This window comes from Pinus tabuliformis, chromosome 3_2 (assembly GCF_031772625.1).
Source record: "Pinus tabuliformis cultivar Carrire ecotype Pingquan chromosome 3_2, CPIR1, whole genome shotgun sequence".
In the NCBI taxonomy this organism is placed as follows: domain Eukaryota; kingdom Viridiplantae; phylum Streptophyta; class Pinopsida; order Pinales; family Pinaceae; genus Pinus; species Pinus tabuliformis.
The window spans coordinates 78,380,445-78,403,247 of NC_142302.1; the positions used below are offsets into that span (position 1 = coordinate 78,380,445).

General features: G+C 41.5%; 1 protein-coding gene across 5 annotated transcripts in view; it reads left to right on the forward strand.

The window, feature by feature from the left end:
- The window catches only part of LOC149179936 (ras-related protein RABC1-like), a 510,646-nt gene that overhangs the window by 395,582 nt on the left and 92,261 nt on the right, over positions 1 to 22,803 (forward strand). For all 5 annotated transcript variants that reach the window (XM_089418081.1, XM_089418082.1, XM_089418084.1 and 2 more), the window contains one exon: positions 22,580 to 22,701. In XM_089418081.1, coding sequence (XP_089274207.1) covers positions 22,580 to 22,701 — 122 coding nt within the window. The remainder of the gene's footprint in view (positions 1 to 22,579; positions 22,702 to 22,803) is intronic.

Below are 22,803 nucleotides of genomic sequence, written 5' to 3' on the forward strand. Positions count from 1 at the left end.
GATGACAATTTGGAGGATGGCATTGTACATATTGAAGAACTAGAAGAGGAACTTGTAAGGGATGAAAATGAAGCAGCAGCTATGCCACCTCCACCTCCACCTCCACCATCCAGTAGCAGTGCTCGAGGTCTGAGTCTTGTTCCTTTGCTGTCGCCACCTCCATCTACACCCTCGCGTGGAGGTTCTAGTTCTGGTCGTCGGTCTGTGCGGGAGACTCCTAGAAGACCACCACGACCTGCTTATACTCCTGGAGACTCTCGTGGCAAGGGCCACATGTAGATTTACAGTTTACTTGTCTTTTTTAGTTTCTATTAGACTTTAGTTTTCATAACTGTTGAGTTTTGAGTCCTTGACTCTTGACTCTTGACTCTTTCATATCATAATGATATTTTTTGTAAACATTATATCACTGTGACAATGAAAATTTGAAGTTTGAAGTTGGGCCTTGGCAATTATAACTCATTGGTAATGATTGTGAATTATGAATATGATGCTTTGTGAAAGACTAAAGTTGTTTCATTTCATCTCATTATTCATGTTTCATTTTATAATTTTTTAACATTTCATATCATGTTAACAGTTAGAAGTTAGGACTTAGAAATATCTTTGATATTACTTCTTGTAATGGTTAAACTTAGCTTACAAGTACAACTTTGGTGATCAATGACGATAAATGTTATTGAATTTTCAATTCTGAAAGCTTGAAGTTGAAACTTTAATATTGAATTTGATGAATCATGATTTATAAGACTCAATATGTTGCAATTGTAATATGTATTTTACTAACTTGTGGGCATGGTTGATGACGATTATAATTTCTAGATGATTGATGTGATATGGTTCAATGATCAATCTATGTTTTTTATGTCTAATTCATCATTCTACATGTTTTTGTTGACATATATGTATCAAAAATTAAAAAATATAAAAAATATATATATATTTTAAAAAATCGCTCCTGGATTCGCTCCCAAACCGGGAGCTTCTGAAAATGGTCGCTCCCGTTCTCGTTTTCGCTCCCACTCCCCGCTCCCGCTCCCGCTCCCAAGTAACATGGGTTGGGAGAAAGGACCAGCAGCAACACGGATGCAAAGGGAGCTGTCGTACAGATGCAGCAGTGGCAATGGCAGAACCATGGGCAGCAGTACAGGATGCAGCAGTGCAGGGGATGGTGGGCAGCAGGCCTAGCATCAGCACAGGTACTAATGCCGAATGATCAGAGTAATACTCAGTGAGGAGTATTGTTAGAGCACAGTCCTCGCTAAGAGGGAGTGTTGATTTGTGGTAGCATCAGATGTGCTCTAGCCACGAAATTTGGTGGAGAGGTTGGGGCACATGAGATCTCCAATACCCAGAAAGGGTTTGGGCAGATTCTAAACAATTAGGGAGATATTAAAATAATTAATATTATTAATGGAGTCCCTAAGTCTAAACTTAGGGAAATTAAAATATTAATGTGGATTAATATAAAATTGTGTTAGAATGGTCCAAAAGACATGGATCAAGGCAGATCTAATCTTAGCCGTTGATTAGGGACTTAATCTCGGCCGTTGATATGTCAACGAGAAAAGTATAAGAGGAGGCTTGAGGGTCACTTGGAGAGAGCACCAGAGTGATCAGTCATTCTATTCTCTAGAGCGTGGTTTGCTAAGAGAGATGGAATTAGTGATCGGAGTTGCAGCTGAGGGGCATTGAGTACAGAGAGGCAGAGATAGTGCCGGGAGAGCAGCGCAGTAGCCAGAGAGAGTGACGCAGTAGCAGCCAGGGCTCATGCAGGACCACGCAGAGGCAGCCAGGAGCTGCACAGAGCTTAAGAGAGGCCAGCGTTGCTGATGCAAAGGGCCAGAAGGCTGGCGCAGTGATCTAGAAATGAAGATCTTAGATTACTTTTAAGGTATTACAGACTCATGTGCATGGATTTGCCTATATTACTTAGTGCAACAGATCGATAAGATTGCGAATAATATAGACAATGAGCAGTTAAAGAAACATAATAGACATACACACATAACACAGCCAAATAATCAAGGAGTTCACCCAAAACTCCTGGGCTACGTCTCCTGGTCCAGCCTTCAGTGGTGACCTCTCTATTATGTCTTCAAGAGCAGAGTTTTACAAAAGTGAGCTCAATTTGAGTCTCAACACAACAGATACAAAACAACAGGAGTTTACTTGAATCCCTCAAGTCTCTCTGAGTACACAGACTCTCCCTCTCGCTCTCTGTCTTTGTGTTCACTCTGTCTCAACACTGCTTGTCTCTGTCTCTGTCATTCTGTGGCTTTTAAGCCAATCGGCGTTGGTCTGTTCATTTTCCCTTTTGGGCTCTCTGGCTTCCGGCCTTGTCTGCTCGTATCCCCTCTGAGCGTTAAACAATCACTGTTAAACGTCTTTGGGTATGGTGGCCACTGTTTTGTAACAGAAGGGACCATCAACGCCAAATCCCCAAAATAGTCATTCTCTGTTTACACAGAGAAATACACAAAAACACGGGAAAATCCGCCAAACTGTTGTTTATCGGACCTGAAATATCATTAATTCCGCCCTATAATCCTTTTGGATCCATCTTTGGGCGCTATCGTGAGTCCATCGTTGATCCAACGGTTGCTATTGATTTCGGGTGGCTTATGTGCCCAGAGATTACCCACCTGAAAAGGTGGTTTTCTCTCTCCAGCGCCTAGCCACGTGTCGGCCAGTGTATGGGCTCGGGCGGAGCCCGTCCAATACCGCTTACCGCCTGAGGCCCACCCGAAATCCCGCTCATTACGGAACTCAAAATATATATCGCGGCATGTATAAACCCTTCCGACTCTGTTTTATCGCTCAATTCGCATTTCCTTTGTTGTTCGTTTATTTAACAAAAACACGAATTTACATAGAAAAACCCCTTTTTACCGAAGTCAAAAGATATATATTTCTACCCATAAGACCCGTCGGGTCCGGCTTTATCGCAAGTCGCATATGTATTGGCCCCTGCTCCTCTGTATTGTCGCGATGCGATATATCGCAATCGCATATCGCATAGTCCTGGGGCCTCGGTAGTCCTTCTATGTGTGTATTGGCGATGCGATGGCGCGAGTAGATCTGGACCGTTGATCTGCGTGCATAGATCAATGGCTCTCGTTTAATTGCGCTGATCGCAATCACGATTTCCCATAAGGCCGCTTCCGATGGACTCCACTTGCCACTGCCAACTGCGATACGCTGATTAGATCTGGATCGTTGATCAGCCAGGTCCAACCACTCATGTGCGAAGTTGCTTAAGTCTCCGATAGACTTCGTTTTCACCATTTCTCCTTGTTTCAATAATGTTTTCCGCCATTTTTAAAGGTTTTTCTCATACGATAGTTTTTTTTTTTTTTTGAAGACTTAGAGGGTTTTTAGGATCCATTTTGGATCACGCCTTCCCACTGAAAAAGCTTTTGGACCACCAAAAGTTGGTTTTTAAGCATCAATCAAGTGAAGAGACAACTTCCTCACTTGTGCAATCTCTATCCATCGTGCACTGCTTGGTTTTGAACCTTTGAGTCTGATTCTTAGGTACTCAACATCCCCTCTGCGCGTAGTTCTCACCTTCCTGTCCAAAACTGTGTCTTCCTGCAACTCATTGAGATATTTAGGCAACAGATCATCAATAAAAGGCAACTGACTTTGCTCTTCGGGATCTTCAATCAATGAAGGTTCATATAGTCTCAAGTTCTCTGCATTAATGACTGAATAGATATGCATATAGGCTGGCAAATCAAGGCGAAAAGCGTTTTCACCAATTTTCTCAAGTATCTTGAAAGGCCCATACCTTATTGGTTTCAGCTTCTTACCTTCACCTTGCATTCTGTCTTTGCTGATGTACAGCCAGACTTGATCACCAACTTGGAAGCTATGCTCAATTCAATGCTTGTCATGCCTTGCCTTGTACTTGGCCTAGCTTCTTTCTAGTGGTTCCTGCACTACCTAGTGAATTTCTCGGATCTGTTTAATGAACTTGGTTGCTTTGTCCACATCACTGTGTCCATCAACTGCTATGTCTTTACTAAAGACAGAATCCAAGGGAGACTTTGGTGTAAAACCAAAACAAGTCTCAAAAGGAGATCTCTATGTAGAATAGTGCTTGGCACGGTTGTAAGCATGTTGCACATAACACAAATGTTCATCCCAAAGCTTGGGATTCTTGCTACAATAGCCCCTGAGCAACTAGATCACTGTCCTGTTGACCACCTCTGTTTGGCCATCTGTTTGTGGATGAAATGTTGTGCTCTTCTTCAATCTGGTGTCCATCAACTCCCATAGACTTGACCAAAACTTCCCAACAAATCGGGAATCTCGATCAGATACAATAGAAGTGGGTAACCCAAAATGAACCCATACATGCTGAAAGAACAACTTCACTGTTTGTTCAGCTATAACCTGCTTGTTACAAGGTATCAAAATACACATTTTGCTGAACCTATCCACAATAACATATAAATAATCATGACCTTTTCTAGATTTTGGCAATCCCCCAACAAAGTCCATGGAAACACTTTCCCAAGGACGAGAAGGAACTGGAAGTGGAGTGTACAAGCCTAATTTTCTATTACTGGGCTTGCTTGTAGCACACATGGTACACCCTTTAATATATCTAGAAACTATTTCATGCATTCTTGGCCAATAACAAAACCTTTGCAACTATGCAACTGTTTTACTTACACCAAAATGACCTGATATTAGAGAAGTATGTGCTTCTCGAATTATGTTAACTCTTTTAGTTTGAGGAATGCATAACTTTCCCAAATGATATAAGAGTTGGTCCTTAACATGATAATCCAATTCTTCTACTTGTTTGCCATGACTTAAAGTTGCATATACATCTTTAAAATCTACATCTTGAGCATATTGTTCAATGTAGCTTTCATGCAATACTGAGTTATGCTTAAGTATAGTAGATGCATTTATGATTGGTCTTGATAGCATATCTGCAACCTTATTGTGTATGCCCTTCTTATATCTGATGACAAGGTGAAACCGCTGTAGAAAACCCGTCCACCTATAGTGTCTTGATTGCTGCAATTTAGTTTGTGAGTGTAAATATTGAAGTGGTTGATGATCTGTATGTATAATTGTTTATTTGCCCATTAGATAATGTTTCCACTTTTTCACACTCTGTACTAATGCATACAATTCTTTATCATATGTGGGATAATTAACTACTGCAGAAGTAAATGTCTCAGAATGATAACATATGGGTTTACTGTGTTGCATCAACACTACTCCCATGGCATAGTCACTGGCATCTATTTCAATCTCAAATGATCGTTGAAGATCTGGCAGTGCTAGTACTAGTGCTGTATTAATTTTTTCTTTTAAGGTGTCGAAGGCTTTCTGCTGTTTGCCTCCCCACTGAAACACCTTGTTCAATCCTGTTAAAGCATGTAAGGGAGCTGCAATCAAGGAAAAGTTAGCAATAAACTTTCTCCAATATTGTGCTGCTCCTAGGAAACTCCTAACTTCTGTAGCAGATTTGGGTTTAGGCCAGTTCACAATGACTTCAACCTTAGAGGGATCTATCTTCAATTCACCACCCCTTACAATATGACCCAAATAATTCAAAGATGTTTTGCCAAATTCACATTTTGATAACTTCACATAGAGATTTTCTCTTTTCAAAACATCTAAAGTCTGCTTTACATGCTTCAAATGTTCTTCCCATGTTTTACTGAAAACAAGAATGTCATCTAAATATACAATTACAAAATCATCAATAAAAGGTCGGAGTACATCATTCATAACTCTCATGAAAGTGGCAGGAGCATTAGTTAAGCCAAAAGGCATAACCAGCCATTTATACAGCCCTTGTTTTGTTTTGAAAGCAGTCTTCCATGCATCTTGTTCTGCAAATCTGACCTGATGATAGCCACTACGCAAGTCCAACTTGGAAAAGTAAACTGCTTCTTTCAGTTGATCTAATAGATCATCAAAGCGAGGAAGAGGATAATGATTCTTGATCGTTATTTTATTTAGTGCTATGTAGTCAATGCACATCTTCCACGAACCATCTTTCTTTCTCACCAACACAATTGGAGATCCACATGGTGATGTGCTTGGTCTTATAAACCCTTTATCGAGCAGCTCCTAAACCTGCTTCTTGATCTCTGCATTCTCTAAAGCGGATAACCTGTACATTCCGATGTTAGGCAATGGAGCATCTTGCTGCAAATGAATATCATGTACTATTTCCCTTTTGGGTGGCAGACCTTTAGGTTCTTGAAATAGGATATCATATTCTGAAACAACTTTAACTAAATCAGCTTTCTGTTTAGCATCACAGCCTTCAAATACATTGGTTTTATCAAGGTTCTTTTCCTTTACAACCATTAGTAAAAATTGCTTGCATGAATTTACAATTCTTTTCATCTGCCCTGAGTTTATGAGAGAGTAGTTATTTTTGAGTTTATGAGCTCTTACAATATATTCTATTCCATCTTTAGTGAGTTGATACTTATTTTCAGCTCTATAGAAAATGGTTTTTCTATCATACAAGTAAGGACTTCCTAATACAATACCACATATATTCAAGGGAACTATATCTAACTCAACCTCATCTACAAATGTTGACCCAATAGCAAACCTAAGTTTACATTGTCTAGTCACTTGTAGCTTTGCTTTATCACATACCCAACCTAATGGCTATGGCTTCTTGTGAGGTGTTGTTAGTAAGCCCAACTTCTTTACTATTGTCTCAGAAATCAAGTTTACTTGTGATCCACTATCAAATAAAGTATCAATCTTTTGGTGCTTGGAAATAACTCTAATATGAAAAAGCTCATGTCTTTTCCTCTCATTATCTTCATTATCAATAGATTGTGCAAAATTTCTTGTAGATGCTTTAGAATTTTTATCTTTTATACCTGTGGTTGTGGCTGTTGTTTCATCACCTGAGTCTGACCCCAAGTCTTTCTGAATAGCAGCAACAGTCTTCTTCTTCTTACCATCGAACTTCTTAGGTTTCAGCTCCGGATGCAAAGACCAGCAGTGTTCATCATCGTGTCCATCCTTCTTGCAGTGAGTGCATGAAGGTTTTTCTTTTTGTACAACATTTGTCTTCCTCTCCTTCCATTTCTGCTTCTTCTTTTCCTTATTCTTGCTTGCAGAGGGTTTTGATGATCCCCCAATTTCTGGGTTCACATTCTTGCCTCTAGCCTCTAGATGTGTAGCCTGAACTGATACATCATCTAGGCTAGTGGGATTAAACATGAGAATGGTGTGCTTCAAATAGCTATGCAGACCACCTATATACTTCAGCAAAGTTTCAGGTGAGTCTAGAGAAATGCCTAGAGTTAAAGCTCTTTTTCTAAATTCCTGGATATAACTTTGTACACTTTGGCCCTTTAATTGGCAAAGAGTTTGCCAACTCATCATTGCTTGCTGCATATAAGCTAGTGGATAGAATTGTTTTTTAATGGCAGTAACAAATTCATTTCGGGTAGAAAGAATTTTACCATGTTTCTTCAGATCAGCTTGGATCTTGCCTTCCCACCACATTAGTGCAGTTCCTCCAAGGCGAAGGCTAGCCAACTGAATCTTTCTCCTCTCCGAATCAATGTTCTGCACCTTGCAATATACATCAATCTGTCTAATCCAGTTATCTAGCTTTTCTGCATTTAATTCTCCATCATAGATTGGAAAATCAAACTTTAAATCTAATTTAATCAAAGATGTTTTTTTCTTTTTCTTTTCAGGGCTAGGAGATGAGGATGATGGGGGTGATGGTGGAGGAGATGATGGAGGAGGCTTTTCCCCTTTCCCTTTGCCCTCTGGATGGGCATCTAGAGAAGGTTCTTCTACTCCTTTGTCTTGTTTGGGTGTCGAAGTACTTTCACCTCGACCCTTCTTGAATTCTCAATACGTCTCTTCCACCATAGCTCTCATGGTCATGAAACTATCCATGAACTGAGATTCTGATTCCAATGGGGTTTGTTCTGCCATTCTCCTCCTAGGATAGACTCTTCCAATTTCTAGATTAGCCTCAACAAGTTCTCCTTCTCCTAATTTGAGCTTTGACCTGGTTAGCATTCAACAACCCAGCACAAGCTTGTCTAAACTTAGCAAACCTAAAGTTCTGATACCACTTGATCTGAAAATGAAGATCTTAGATAACTTTTAAGATATTACAAACTCGTGCATGGATTTGCCTATATTACTTAGTGCAACGGATCGATAAGGTTGTGAATAATATAGACAATGAGCAGTTAAAGAAGCATAATAGACATACTCACATAACACAGCCAAATAATCAAGGAGTTCACCCAAAACTCCTGGGTTACATCTCCTGGTCCAGCCTTCAATGGTGACCTCTCTATTATGTCTTCAAGAGCAGAGTTTTACAAAAGTGAGCTCAATTTGAGTCTCAACACAACAGATACAAAACAGCAGGAGTTTACTTGAATCCCTCAAGTCTCTCTGAGTACACAGACTCTCCCTCTCGCTCTCTGTCTCTGTGTTCACTCTGTCTCAGCACTGCTTGCCTCTGTCTCTGTCATTCTGTGGCTTTTAAGCCAATCGGCGCTGGTCTATTCGTTTTCCCTTTCGGGCTCTCTGGCTTCCGGCCTCTGTCCGCTCAAATCCCCTCTGAGCATTAAACAATCACTGTTAAACGTCTTTGGGTATGGTGGCCACCTGTTTTGTAACGAAAGGGACCATCGGCACCTTTGAAATCCTCAAAATAATCGTTCTCAGTTTACACAGAGAAATACGCAAAAACACGGGAAAATCCGCCAAACTACCGTTTATTGGACCTGAAATATTATTAATTCCGCCCTATAATCCTTTCGGATCTGTCTTTGTGCGCTATCGTGAGTCCACCATTGATCCAACGGTTGCTATTGATTTCGGGTGGCTTATGCGCCCAAAGATTACCGGCCCGAAAAGGTGGTTTTCTCTCTCCGGCGTCTAGCCACATGTCAACCAATGTATGGGCTCGGCCAGAGCTCATCCAATACCGCTTACCCCCTGAGGCCCACCCGAAATCCTGTTCATTACGGAACTCAAAATATATATCGTGGCATGTATAAACCATTTTGGGTCCGTTTTATCACCCAATTCACATTTCCTTTGTTTTTCGTTTATTTAATGAAAACACGAATTTACATAGAAAAACCCCTTTTTGCGGAACTCAAAAGATATATATTTCTACCCATAAGACCCGTCGGGTCTGGCTTTATCGCAAGTCGCATATGTATTGGCTTCCGCTCCTTTGTATTGTCGCGATGCGATTTTGCGATGCGATATATCGCAATCGCATATTGCATAGTCCTCGAGCCCCGGTAGTCCTTCTGTGTGTGTATTGGCGATGCGATGGTGCGAGTAGATTTGAACCGTTGATCTGCGCGCATAGATCAACGACTCTCGTTTAATCGCGATTTCCCATAAGGCCGCTTCCGATGGACTCCACTTGGCACCGCCGACTACGATATGTCGATTAGATCTGGACCGTTGATCGGCCAGATCCGACGGCTCTTATGCGAAGTTGCTTAAGCCTCCGATAGACTCTGTTTTCACCATTTCTTCTTGTTTTTCCTTCCCAATAGTGTTTTCCGCCATTTTTAAAGGTTTTTCTCATGCGATAGTTTTTATTTTTATTTTTGAAGACTTAGAGGGTTTTTAGGATCCATTTTGGATCACGCAGGGCCTCCTAAGGCTGACGCAAACCCATTCAGGGTGACGCAGGGCCAACGTTGGGCAGAGAGGGGCTGATGCAGTCCAAAAAGGCAGACGTTGGGGTTTCTGGGGCAGATTGGAGCTGAGGAGCTGCTGAAAGGTTTATCCGGAGTTTCAGCCGAGACATTTGTCTCAGAATAAGAGGTACTACTGCCAAGGAAATTCTCTATTGGGTAAGCCGGATTTGGCACCTACATTGTACTCTGAAATTGCTTAATAAGAAAACCCTCAGATAGCTGCACCGGTATTCCCGCATTGGGTTTTTCCGGGGACATTGGTCCAAAAATAACGGTGTCATTTGGTGTGATTGTTTTTGTTTCCTTCAGTTTTTTATCTGTAATATGTTGAGTATGCGCTAGTGTTTATTTTCAGTATTTACATTGTAAATAACTTGTTAAGTAACGGAACAAGTAGGTTGGAATAAATCAGTAAAGTGCATGGAGGGTTTCTAACTGGTAGACTTAGAAACTTCAACAGCTGCCCTGGTGGAATGTCCCCAAACACCACTGCATATCTTTCCAGCAAAGCCTGTATGTCTGGTGGTGGTGGCTAACCCTGTCCCCTAGCCTCTGAGATCCTCAGCTCAACTACCCATGCAATGTCCCCATGTCGCAAATCTACCTCCATCTTGTGGGCTGAAACTGTCTGAGGTGGATAAGACTGCATGCCTCTCAAAACTACCAGTTTTCCATCCGGCCCAATGAACTCCATCTCTGGCTTCCTCCAATTTGTTGTGACTCACCCAAGGGAATACAGCCACTGGACACCCATCACCACGTTGGTGTCTGGCACATCGACCACAAAGAAATGGTCCGTCATCGAGTAGTTCCCCATAACTATTGTCAAGGAAGGCACATATCTAGTGCACTGTATGGTACGGTCACCTGGTACTAGGACTGAAAAGCCCTCGAACTCAGCCGTGGTGAGGCCCCTCCTCTGAACCAACTGGGCATCTATGAAATTGTGGGTAGCCCCACTGTCAACTAGAACTGACACCCTCTGCCCCTGTACAGTGCCTCTGATCCTCAATGTCAAAAATTTGGGAATCCCGCATAAGGAAGCAAGGACTCCCCCGGTTGGGGCAAGGGATGCCCCACCCTGTGGAGGTGGTGGTGGTGGCCCTCTATTTGCCGGACTCTCACCATCTTCCACACCACAATCCTGCTCCACCTCGTCCTCCTAGTCACTATCAGAAAAAAACCTCAATATAGTGTGCTCTACCGGTAGTGCACCGATGGCCTGGTGCCCAGGGCTCCCTACATGTGAAGCACAACTTCCTCCTCCTAAGGTCCTTTCGTGTCTCATCATCTAACTGCCCCCTCCCCTGTGTGGTCCTTTGAGGTGGAGGTCTAGTCTCATGCCCCTTTTGTGGAAAAGGGGTCCATGCAGGAAAAGGTGCTCTAGTCTTGGGGATGACCCCTGTAGATCTTTGGTGCACAAGACTGCTTCCTGTAGCGTGGAGGGTCTGCGTGACTTCACCAGTCCACGCAGGGGCTCAAGCAAGCCCTCAATGAAGGTATACACCCTCCTAGCCTTGGATAGATCCGGAACCATCACTGATACTCACAGAAACTCTAAGATGTACTGCTCTGGGTTGCCTGTTTGGCACAGTTGGGTCAGCTCTCTGAAATGGGCCTCTGGATCTCTCTGGTCAAAACACTCCACCACCCTCCTGGTGAAGTCCTCATAAGAAGCCACATGGGCATGCCCTAAGGTGGTCAAGTCATGAAACCACCAATCATGGTCTTCCCCCTCCATGTGCAGCATGGCCATCTTGATGGCTTCCTGCTCTATCATCCGGTTGAGTTGGAAGTAGGTGTCCATCTTCTCAACCCAAGCCCTAGCTGTGCACTTGGAAATATTATCGAAAGTAGGGAAATACATCCTCCCTATGGTCCTCTGCAACTCGTAGTTCTGGGTCCCCTGTCCTCCATAACCCTTGTTCTTCTCATTCTGCTTGAGCTTGCAGTAATATCTGAAAGAGAGGGCTTAAATTCTGCATCCATAGGCTGCCACTCTCTAAAATAGTCTCCCATCTGAATGGGGTCTTCACCCCTTGCAGGTTTGATTTGTGCCACTGGTACAAAAGAAGGCAGTGTAGCACAAGTTGGCCCATTGGCTGATGGGTGTTGCGCTGCTGGCGAGGGATGTTCGAATGGTTGAGAGGCCCCAGAAGTTTCCCCAAACAGAATCCCTCTAGGAGTTGTCCTCTCTCTGTTCTGCGACTTGATCTCTTCCAACATATCTTTCTAACCGTTGGCTAAGTCATTCACGGCCCTCAGGAGGCTGTCGAAAGCCATATCTTTCCTGCTCTTAGGTTCCACCAAGTCCTCCTCTTCTACTACTGCTTTCCCTCTGTCCTCCATGTCTGGAGTAATCTCCATCTCTCTTTCTCTGCTCCGGTACCTCTGCCTTCAGTAGGTGATGTTCTGTTGGTCCCCTTCTCTCATAGGAGACAATCCCCACAACTGAGCCAAGAACTAGGCTTTGATACCACTATAATGATCCTAAATAGGAATACAAGTGATATAAACCAAATAATTTGTGCAACAATTTATAAAAACGAAATACACATTAAACATTCATAGAAAAGCTGCAAATATGGAACTGCTAAGCCATTTTATTACTTTTCTGAAGGCTAAATACAATGGATAACAAGATGGTGCACCTGGGCTTGTCTCAATGGACAAGCATGACCAAACCCAGGTGAGAAAATGGTGGAACTGAAGGTTGTCCAACCGCTGCACCAATCTTCACTGTGCTACACCAGAAATTTGCCTTTCTATTGAAGTTCGAATGGTTGGAAGGTGCACTTCTATTGCCCAGAAAATTATGTGCTTTTAACCCGGACTCCTTGGCCTAAACCCAAAAAAACGCACGAAGGATTTTCGCTGGTTTAGACTTCTGAAATTTGACCCCCTTGGAGCCCAACTTCAATTGCAACTGCAAAACTCGGCTTGCTGGAAATTGCCTATAAATCCTCCCGGAAATGGTCCCAAAGTGTTGGGCTGACCCCTGCTATCAAATCCCTGGCTCCCCGGATGAGCTCCCAGTCTATGGCACCTGCTCCCAAGCTCCACAAAAATTGCTTGAATATCCTCTGCGCTGTCCCGTAGCCCAACAATTCGAACTGCTAGAATGTTGGCTCTGCTAGCTATAAAAATCAACAGGAATGTTGGCCTATTGCGGCTCTCAGCCCTCTAACTCTCCCAACAAACACCTGATCTCTGATGGCTCCTAGCTCACTCTGCATATTCTCTAGCTGCCCAGAAATACACACTCCCTGCTCCGCGCTGAATGATGGTGCTGTCTCACAACCCCGGAACTCTTGAAAAAGTTGTGGAACTTCCTCTTGTTGACCCTGTCGCCTACACCTACCTACAAGTCAGTGACCCCATAAGGTGTGGTTGGTGGCAGGGAACTCAGAGAAGGGGTTGTCACACTAATCCCGACTCTCTCCATTTGAGCTATATCCTAGGTTAGCTAAGGGGGGTGGTCCCTAATGAAAATTTAAGTTAAAAAAGATGTGAGTTTCTAGGAGAATTGTTAGAGTTAAATATATTATTTCTTTAAGATTTATAAGCAAAACTGATATGAGCAATAACCATAAACACATAAGATAAGCATGAAATACATAAACAACCAGTTCCTTCAAAGTATTGCTCTTTAAGAAATGAAATTGTTTTTTGCTTAGAATGAAGTGAAATGCTTTCAAATGAAAGCCCAAATAACCTTGGACTTGAGTTTCCAAATGGAAAATGGTTACTTAGCTTATGTTTCAGCTCCCTTTCTGCAAACTTGAATTGCCTCCAAGAACACCTGTAGGAAAGCAAGCAAAAGAGTTAGCATGCAAAAGAAATAGTGTCTCAAATGCTAGATAAAATCAATATGCACACAAATGAGAGAAGAAAATATATGATATTTTTCAAGATGGAAAAGAAGCAAATGGCTCATGAAACCCCCTTTTAAATAAATCTCTTGATGTCTTATAAGATTGTTGGCTTGAACAACTTGTGGGATCTTTGATATCCTTGGAGGTGACTATTCCAACCGAAGAAGTCCTCACACTCCAGTAGACTTGGTAACCTATCCTTTGAACACACAAATGCCTGCAAACCAATTGTTAGTGCAAAAGAGACTTGGCATATAGAGGCCAAGTTGAGCTTGTCATTCAACCGAAAATAACAAGCTACAATAAGAGCACAAAATATACCAACCCCGAAGGATATTTGAGATAGCTGCAAATCTCTCCTCCCTAGACAATAATGTCCTCAGACAAATGCACAAAAAACAACTAGATAGCAATTTAAAATCAAATGAATAATAACATCAAATGAAAAAGTATACCTCATCAACCAAGGAATGCACCACAAGAGAAGCTAGTAACCCCAAAGACTTTTTATTATTATATGAAATATGAATACAAAATCCAGCAGAGTCTCCGCAAGCCCAACAGCTCGTTCTATATGATACAAAGATGAGAGCCAAAGCTCATTTAAATAAGAAAATGGAAGATGATCCTAAGGAAAATTCCAATGACAAGTGTAGCAATGGTGAAGATCTCAATGCTCCAACAAATTTCCAAGTGGTTGCTTGACTGTTGTAGGTGGCAACCTTGACTGCTTGACTGTCCATCGAATATCTTCAAATGTGCTGTGTGTATTCCTTGTGAGGATCAGCGTATCCTCTTGCTGGCCATGTGTAGAAATCTGTGTGTTATCATCAACATATAACTGCCTGTAGAGTGTTGTAATGAACTGCATGTGGCTGCCCGCGTGTAACCTTAATTGCTGTGCGTATATCCTCATGTGGGCTGGCAGCGTTGACTTCTGTGTTAACTCCCAAACAGATCTGCATATCTAGCTTTTTTATTGGCTGTTAGTGGGAGATAAGTGGGAGTAAGTGGGGGACAAGAACTGTCCCATGTGGCAGTTCTGTCCCCACTTAAACTTTTCCAAATCCGTTACATTTTAAAACTGATTTTTTGAACCCTTTTTGCTAATTCGTGGATTTCCAATGCTAATCGATGACTTCGCTGATTTGTCTCCCACTACTTGTGGGCCTCATGTGGCTGCCATGTCATATATTTTGTCCCCCTTTAAACTTTTAATGTGCACCGTATATTTTCAACATGTTAAAAAACTTTTTCATTGTGCCTTATGAACTCATGGTTGGACCATTTGACTTGGAACTTTGACTATGACTTATGCTTTTGACTTGAGTTGTGGCTTCATGTGGTGGGCCCCACATAATTACCACATCATCTTTGACTGCCATGTCATTTGGTTGACTTTCTTTGACTTTGGAAAAATTTAGAATTTTTTCCAATTATTGATTTTTTTTTTTTTTTTCTCATTTTTGCCACTGTCATTAGGAAAATCGGCCTTTGAGGGACTATAAGTCGTTTTTTTGACCCCCAAAGTGGGTCCTAAGATAATGTTGGGTCTCTGAAAATGAATTTCGAGTAGTCACACACCCCAGACATTTCTCAAGGCCACTTATTTACATCATTACATAAAAAATAATTAAAAATTCCAATTTTGCGGGAAATTTTTAATTATTAAAAAATCCTACTTAGACCTAGCCAAATTCCACAATTTTTTTTTGTGTGATCTAGTATGGTAATATACATCGACACTAGACACTAAGATGTGTTAGGGGCTCAACCTTCAAACCGTCACCCTGACTTTGGGGAAAAAATGAGTGGAAAAACCCAGAAAATTATCCGCCTATGAAAAAGAAGGGATAATTAACCGGATAAAAAAACAAGGTGTACTCGTTTGTTGATCGAGTCCCAACATCCTAGGCCTATTACAGACTCAAAAACTCATCATTACTAGTATCACTTATTACAATTCCCCGCAGGGTGTGGAATCTGGGTATAAGAAAAATGATGAGAAGATAGAACTAGATTTAAAAAACTTTGTTGACTGATGATATATGATGGTACAAGTGTCCTCTGTATCATCCTTGGGTATGGAGTCTTCATATAATCATCAGGTGAAACTCCAGTGGTCAACACCTCTCTAGGGCAGGCACGGATGGTCCCCCGAAGTAGAGGTTGAATCTCCTGCTTGAGAGATTCATGGCTTAACAGCCGGTTGACCCAGCTAAACAGCAGAGCGAACAATCAAGTAGTTTTGTTTGCAAGATGTAAGAATGAAACCCAAAATGAGAGTTGCTCCCTCCTTATAACTCCTTGGACCTCCCTTGCCTCATGTGGTCCCCTCCATCCACCTATTCGACTTTCCCTCCAAACTGTTCGAATGGGCCAATTCGTACTCTCATGTGGGTGGCCCCCACATTCCACTAGCAACCAAATAAAGTCGAATTGCCTCCTAAGTCCCTAAGTCGAAAATGATGGGTTCCTTAACCAAAATTGTGCAAAATTATGTAGCAACACCTTGTAACAAATGTATTTGAGAAGGGACATGACATTCTTTAAAGATTAGAGAGATCCCAAGTCAAGTGATGATCCAAATGAATGTATCTAACATCAATATATACTATATAGCCTCCTAAGGAGTTCGAATTAGCCCATGGGCCTACATTATCCCCTAATGATAAAATATTATGCAAATAAAACCCTTAATGGTGACAAGCCCACCAAACTAGCTCACAAGTGTAAAAATAAGCCTCACAAGGGGCCAAATAATAATATGTACATGTCGTGGGGCCCTCCAAAGGCCTAATAATGCCTTGAAGTGCCATACTGAGGAATAAATTCCTCAGAATATGATGGACAAGGCGGTGGCCCTTATTCTCCAAGTAGTAGACATGTGGTCCTCCCAGTGGGTTTGAGGGCACATAAATGACCCCATGGATCTCCATATGAATCAGAGATGTATGTAGATCCTCAGAAAGGGTCCAAGTGGTGGAATGAATGCTGCCATGACATCATACGAGTCTTGGGACACCTGCTAAGAGTGTGGGGCTCCTGTGGGGGCCTGCTAGGCATAATGTACCAAGCATATCACCATCATCCCAAAAGTGAATCGCTAGTAGTCTCTGAGCATCGATGAAGATCCGTGGAGTGTTGTCCGTTGTTGTGGAGGCCAATTGCTCTCGATGCACACCCTATATGTGCCAGTGTAGACCTCTGGGGGTTAGGATCCCGTGTAGGGAGACCAAACCCAAATGGAAACCACCTGTAATCCTCCATAAGATCCAATGCATCCCCTAGGTTTCCAGTACAACCAGCCATTAAAATAATCGAGTAAAAGAGTTTACAAATCATGGATAACAAGGTGGGCACTTCATAATGGCATGCCCTTCCGTAGTGGGCTTTGGCATGTGCTAGTGTCTCCAAGCTCCAAAGGGGGCTAAGCAAGTACCTTATTAGGTGGTTTCAACCCTGAAAGGGGATAGTATGTCCAAGGTACATCCTTCTAATGGGGGTAGCAAGTGATAAATAAGTGGAATGGAGTAGGGAATGAGAGGGGCAATCCTGGGCCACATATTGGGGCATAGGGGTAGCTAGATAAGGGGAAGCCCACACTTGGGTATGTAATGTGTAAGAGGGAGCAATCATAGTACATGTGGTGCCTTGACCTTGATTTTTTCACCCTTCTTTATATGCCTTTTGCCTTTTATGAATTTTCTTTAATTAATTGCTCGGGCTCAAAGGGCAAGAGCATGATGTGGAAGATATAGCAGTGATTACCCCCTTTGGGTAGGGCAGTTCATTGCCCTCCAAGGGTTGGAACAATCATGGGTTCTTGAATGATAAAGGAGGCTCATCTAGGGCCTATGGAACTAGGGTGATGACCATGGATTGGGGTAGAGCTCATGTATTGGATTTTGCCCATGTGCTAATTATTTTTGTCCCAACCATCTTTTGCATTGTGTTACAATTTCCTGTTAAATGTGGCCAATTATGCTTTTTCTTTTTCTTTTAGCCGCTTCAACCTCTGGGGCATCATTATAGGCCTGACCCAAGGTGGGGGCATGGGGATAGGGAGGTTGGCCCTATGTGGACTCAGGTGGGAGAAATGATGAATGGGGGTATAGTTAGTGGAAAGGGAGTAATATATGCAGATAAAGGAGTGGGACCACGCACCCAAAGTTGAGTTTCCCAAGTAGTACCACCCTATAACCAACTGGTCGATAAGGGAGATCCCACGGGACTAAGATCCAAGGGTAACATCTAAAAGAGATCAAGGGGACAAGATCACAAACTAAGCCCACCATTTCTGCCAAATCCCCCCATTAATCCATACCCAGAAGTATCCATGAGAAGTAAACCAAATACTCAATTACCAAATGATAGGGCATACCTTTAGATTCAGGAGGCCCACCTTCAAACATACAATCAATACAGGTGTGTGAGGGACCACATGGTTGGCTCAAGTGGCAGAGAAATGGCACAACGAGCTAGCAAGACGCTGCAAGGTGTTGCTGTCTGCCAACTGAGGTCCATCATGGAGAAAAATTTCTCTTGGGGATATCACCCACGAAGTGGTGGGTAACAGGATCCTCATCATCAATATCACCCTCTAACAATAAAAATACGATAGAAATACTTAACATGTCAAATCAATATTTTTTTGAGTGATGGGTACCTTTTACCAAGGTCGTGAAAAAAGAGTTCAATAATCACTACCACCAAAATTGAGGTATATAGAAATTTTATATTTATCGTTATTGGCAATTTATTGTTGGGGGTCCAAAATTTAAATTATCACCAATATCGGGGAAAATATCTGAAATTATATGGGAACTTAAAAAATAAATAAAAAATCATTTTTTTTCCAAATTTTTAGCTTGTAAAACAACATTAACGTCAAACAAACACATTGCTACATAAATATGAAAATAAAATCGATATATAAGATGTATAAGAAGTCAAGTGATATATCAATTGTGATGTTCCTACTTAGCAATTTTGCTAAGTAATCACAATTTTGGACAATCTTGAGTTTTGCTATGATGGACTTAGTAAAAGTTGGTGAGGACCCCACTGTGCAATTTTGGCTAAGGGAGGCTCCAACATAGGAGAAAGGGAAGCAAATCAAAATCATAGTGGATGGTGGGTGCCACCCCAAGAGGAATACACACCCCTTGGAGCAACACACACTTGTGGAGAGAGAGACAAGAGGGGGGTCGATGTATGGGACCCACATGGAGAGAGAAGGAGCTTAATGATAAATAGGAGGAGAATGCATCATTTTGGGGCTTTTGATCATTTGACAATTAAACTCTCTTATACGCTTGAGCTGTTGAGCCAAGTCTACACAGTGTTGTTCAACACACGAGATTTCTGAGGGGAGATCTCACCTCCATCTTCGGTGGTCTTCGAGTGCCACCCTAGGGGAGCTATTGCTACACTTTGGAGCTATTCCAAGAGATTCTAAAGGGAAATTCGAGCCATTCTTGGAGCAGACTTAGCACAAAAGGGCACACGCACTCTTAGGGAGAAATAACTTTAGTGCAAACCCAGTTCCGGGCTTTTAAGAGCACACTTCCTTGATATTTCGCAGCATATTTGCAATGGTCTAGAGGGCTAATTGGTGGCCATTTCTCAAGCCGAATTTCTCTAGTTCAGGGCATGCGCTGAGGTGCACTGGCTTGGCCTGCGCAGTCCCTTGAGGAGCGAAGAGTTGTGGGAGGTTTAACCGGGGGCTTGTGGCTGAGATTTGCTAGGAGTCATACGAGGAGTTTTGGAGGGATATCTCAGTATTTTGGAGGCCTTTTTGGTAGCAAATTCACAGGTGGTGCAAATAGCCAGTTGGAGGAGGAACTCACATTATTTGGGGTTTCCCGGGAGGTTGGAACGAGGCCCAACCCTTTCTGGGTCTTTGTGGGTTTTGTGAGGACAAACCTACAGTTAATTTTATAGAATTTTCTGAGCACTCTAGAGGGGTCAAACACTAGTCCCTTTCTAGCCAACAACAACAGAATTTCTGGGCCAACACAGGGATTGAAGGAGAAATACTTCCTAGCATCTGGGTAGCACCTTTTTTTCACCTCGGACTTGTCTAGCTTGCTTTAGCAAGTCCACGTGCACATAATCCATACTCATATTGTGCTCATCTTGATTTGATAATAAAATGGCTTAGCTTGGTGCAAATTTTGGGAAATTTGAGTTTGTCTAATTACATATTTGAATTTTGTGTTGCACGTGTGATTTTGCTTGATTATCACTATTAATTTCTTAGTAGGAATATTACAGTGGTATCAGAGCACCGATCTTGGCTCAGCTGTGGGGGAAATCTTCTTTGACCATAGAAGAAAAGATAACATTACGTACAAGAGGCATAGATACAAAAGTTGAGAGAGGGAGTTGGAGATCACACCTGATTCTGAGACCCTAGAATAGGAGGTAGTGGAAGTAAACATGGTCGAACCAGTGAGAAAAGAAGATGCAAGATGCAATAGCCTCTTGAAGGCTTTGAATGACCTGGCAAAGGGGAAGAAAGAAATATTGGAGGAGATTAAGCAACATAACGTGACAAGAGTTTCCACCAGGGTTTCTTATTCGGGGAGACCTCAGGGGCTTTCCTCTAGTATGACGATGATTCTCCTTTAACTCACCCACACACTTTCAGTCGGCCAACTAGAACCATATTTCCCACGTTTTTACCTTCAAGTGCTTGTGAGCAGTCTGGGCAAGATGAGATGTCCATGGGAGAGTATTTTTGGGAATGACAATTGATGGGGGAGGAGTTTCAAGCTGCATTGAGTTTTGACTTCCGCCAGCTCAAGCAAAATGAGAAAGGCAAGGGCACAGGAGGTTCAAGCATGCAAAACTCGGAATTGCGGCGTACCATTGGGAGGATGTATCTCCCCACTTTTGATGTCTCATCCAAGTGCACGACTAAGCATGGGTGAAGTTAGATACATATTTTCAGCTTAGCTGGATGACGGAGGTGGAAACCATTAAAATCTATGTCACAAGGTTTGGCGAACTTCAACCTTGAGGTTCGAATTTTGATGACCTTAAAATTTTTTTGAGGTTCAGTGAACCTCATAGCCATTTACCAAGTCCATAGATCAAAACTCATAACCTCATGTCACAACTCAAGCTTGTAATCTATCGTTGCAATTTCTGTGTTCGTGATAGAATGCTTTATGTTTATTGATGTTGATATCTTACCATTTTGTCCTATATTTCATTTTAAACTTAATATATGTATATATAGAAAACGTATATAGACAAACCTAATAGCGAACCTCATTTGAACCTCATCAAAAATTTCGAACGGACCAAACCTAATCATTGTCGAACCCAAACTCAAACCTGAACCATGTGACTTTGGTTATGGCTATGTGGTTGATGCTAGTAATGATATTGATGATGATGCTTATCCTAATCTTGATGATCCTTTCTTATAGAAGTCTTCAACCTAAGAACATCATGATAGTCATTATGAATACCTCCCTAGTTAAGAGGGAGTGTTGAAGTTGTAACTAGGTTCGGTCTTCATAATCATGATCTTGTAAAGAGTCAAAAAGAAAATTGTTTTTATCATGTCACATTTGGACATTGAAAAGAAAAAGAAAATTGAATTTTTTGAAGTATATATGTGTCTCCAAGATGGCCAAGTCGGCCCTCCTGAAGACAGGTCAGCTCAACCCCTTTTTGGCACCCATTCAGCTTCATTGATGACTATATAAAGATGATATTCGTCCTCCCTCATGTACACGAACTCATACAAAACACAAGTCATCTCCTCTGCAATTTAAGAAGTATATAAAGTAAATAGAAGGCCGAAATACAAAAGGATATGCCCTCACTCAAGTAAGAATAGAAAATCAAGGAACATCCCGAGTCTCTGCCATGTACTGTGGTATCTGAATCTCCTGAGGCACACTTTTCTGTGGACAAGCAAATTTTCTGTTGCACCATATCTCTGTGACTAAGTAAGAATTCTGAAGCAGATTTGAAGGACGTTTTTGTGGACAGATCTGTGACATCTATTGTCTAATGGAGCACTGACTTGGCACTTGGAAAATTATGGTTAGATATGACTTGGATCTCTCTTGTTGACTAAGATTCTATAAGGAAAGGATTGCTGGGTTTTCCCCTTGTGGGTTTTGCCATGGCCGCTGGCCTAATCTCTGTTGTCTCTTGTATTTGTATAATTGTTTGATGACTTAATGAATGAAGAAAACACAAAATGAAAAACATATATAAACAGTCACGACTCACAAGTAATTATCATGATTAGAAATTCTAGATTGCACTCGAATTTCAACACAAACTTCTATCTTTATTTAGGGGTACAATTTATATACAAATGAAATTTATGGTGAAAATAGCCTCCTTGTGAGTCTTGTGGTTGAAAATCCTGTTGAGAATCACAAAGCTTCTCCATAGATTAAATGTGATGTAATCATAAGCCTAAAAGCCAAGTTTTCGATAACAATGCAGCACAACTGAACCACTTAAATTACCAAATGAAATTATGCCAATATAAAGTACATGGCTGCCATAAGAAAGCTATACAATGCGAGTTGTCATAAGAAAGGTATAGGGGTGCCATAGCAGTGCCTTTGAAACATTTTATAACTTATAATTTTTCCCAGGATCATACAAAGTCAATAATGTGGGATATTCAGAGGAGATGAAAATGATACGTTGTACTATTGTGTCGTTTTAAAATAAAACCATACACAGCAACAGGTTCATTTATGATGAAAGATTTTTCACTATCTGATCTAGATAATCCATTGGCCATTAACTTTACTGCTCTTTGATAGTCTCTTGAAAGGTAGTCTGTTTAAAAAAAAAAAAATCTCTAACTGATTTCCTATCTTGAAAAAGCATTCTGTTTTTAAAAATCTTTAATAAGCTTTTATGACATATCGAATCAATGGCACTGCATATTCTGTTTGTTATCACAGTATATCTTGTTTTCTTAGTGACATGTTTAGTTTCTTATTGCAGTTTATGATGTCACCAATCGTGAAACATTTATCAATCTGTCAGATGTATGGTTAAAAGAGGTGGATATTTATTCTACCAATCAGGATTGCATCAAGATGCTGGTCGGAAACAAAGTGGATAGGGTAATAGTCATTTCTAAATCTCCCTTTTCTTCTCCACCTAATGGGCATTTGGATATGTGGCTGGAAAATTGTTTAGCAAATCCTATTGCAAATAAAATGCTT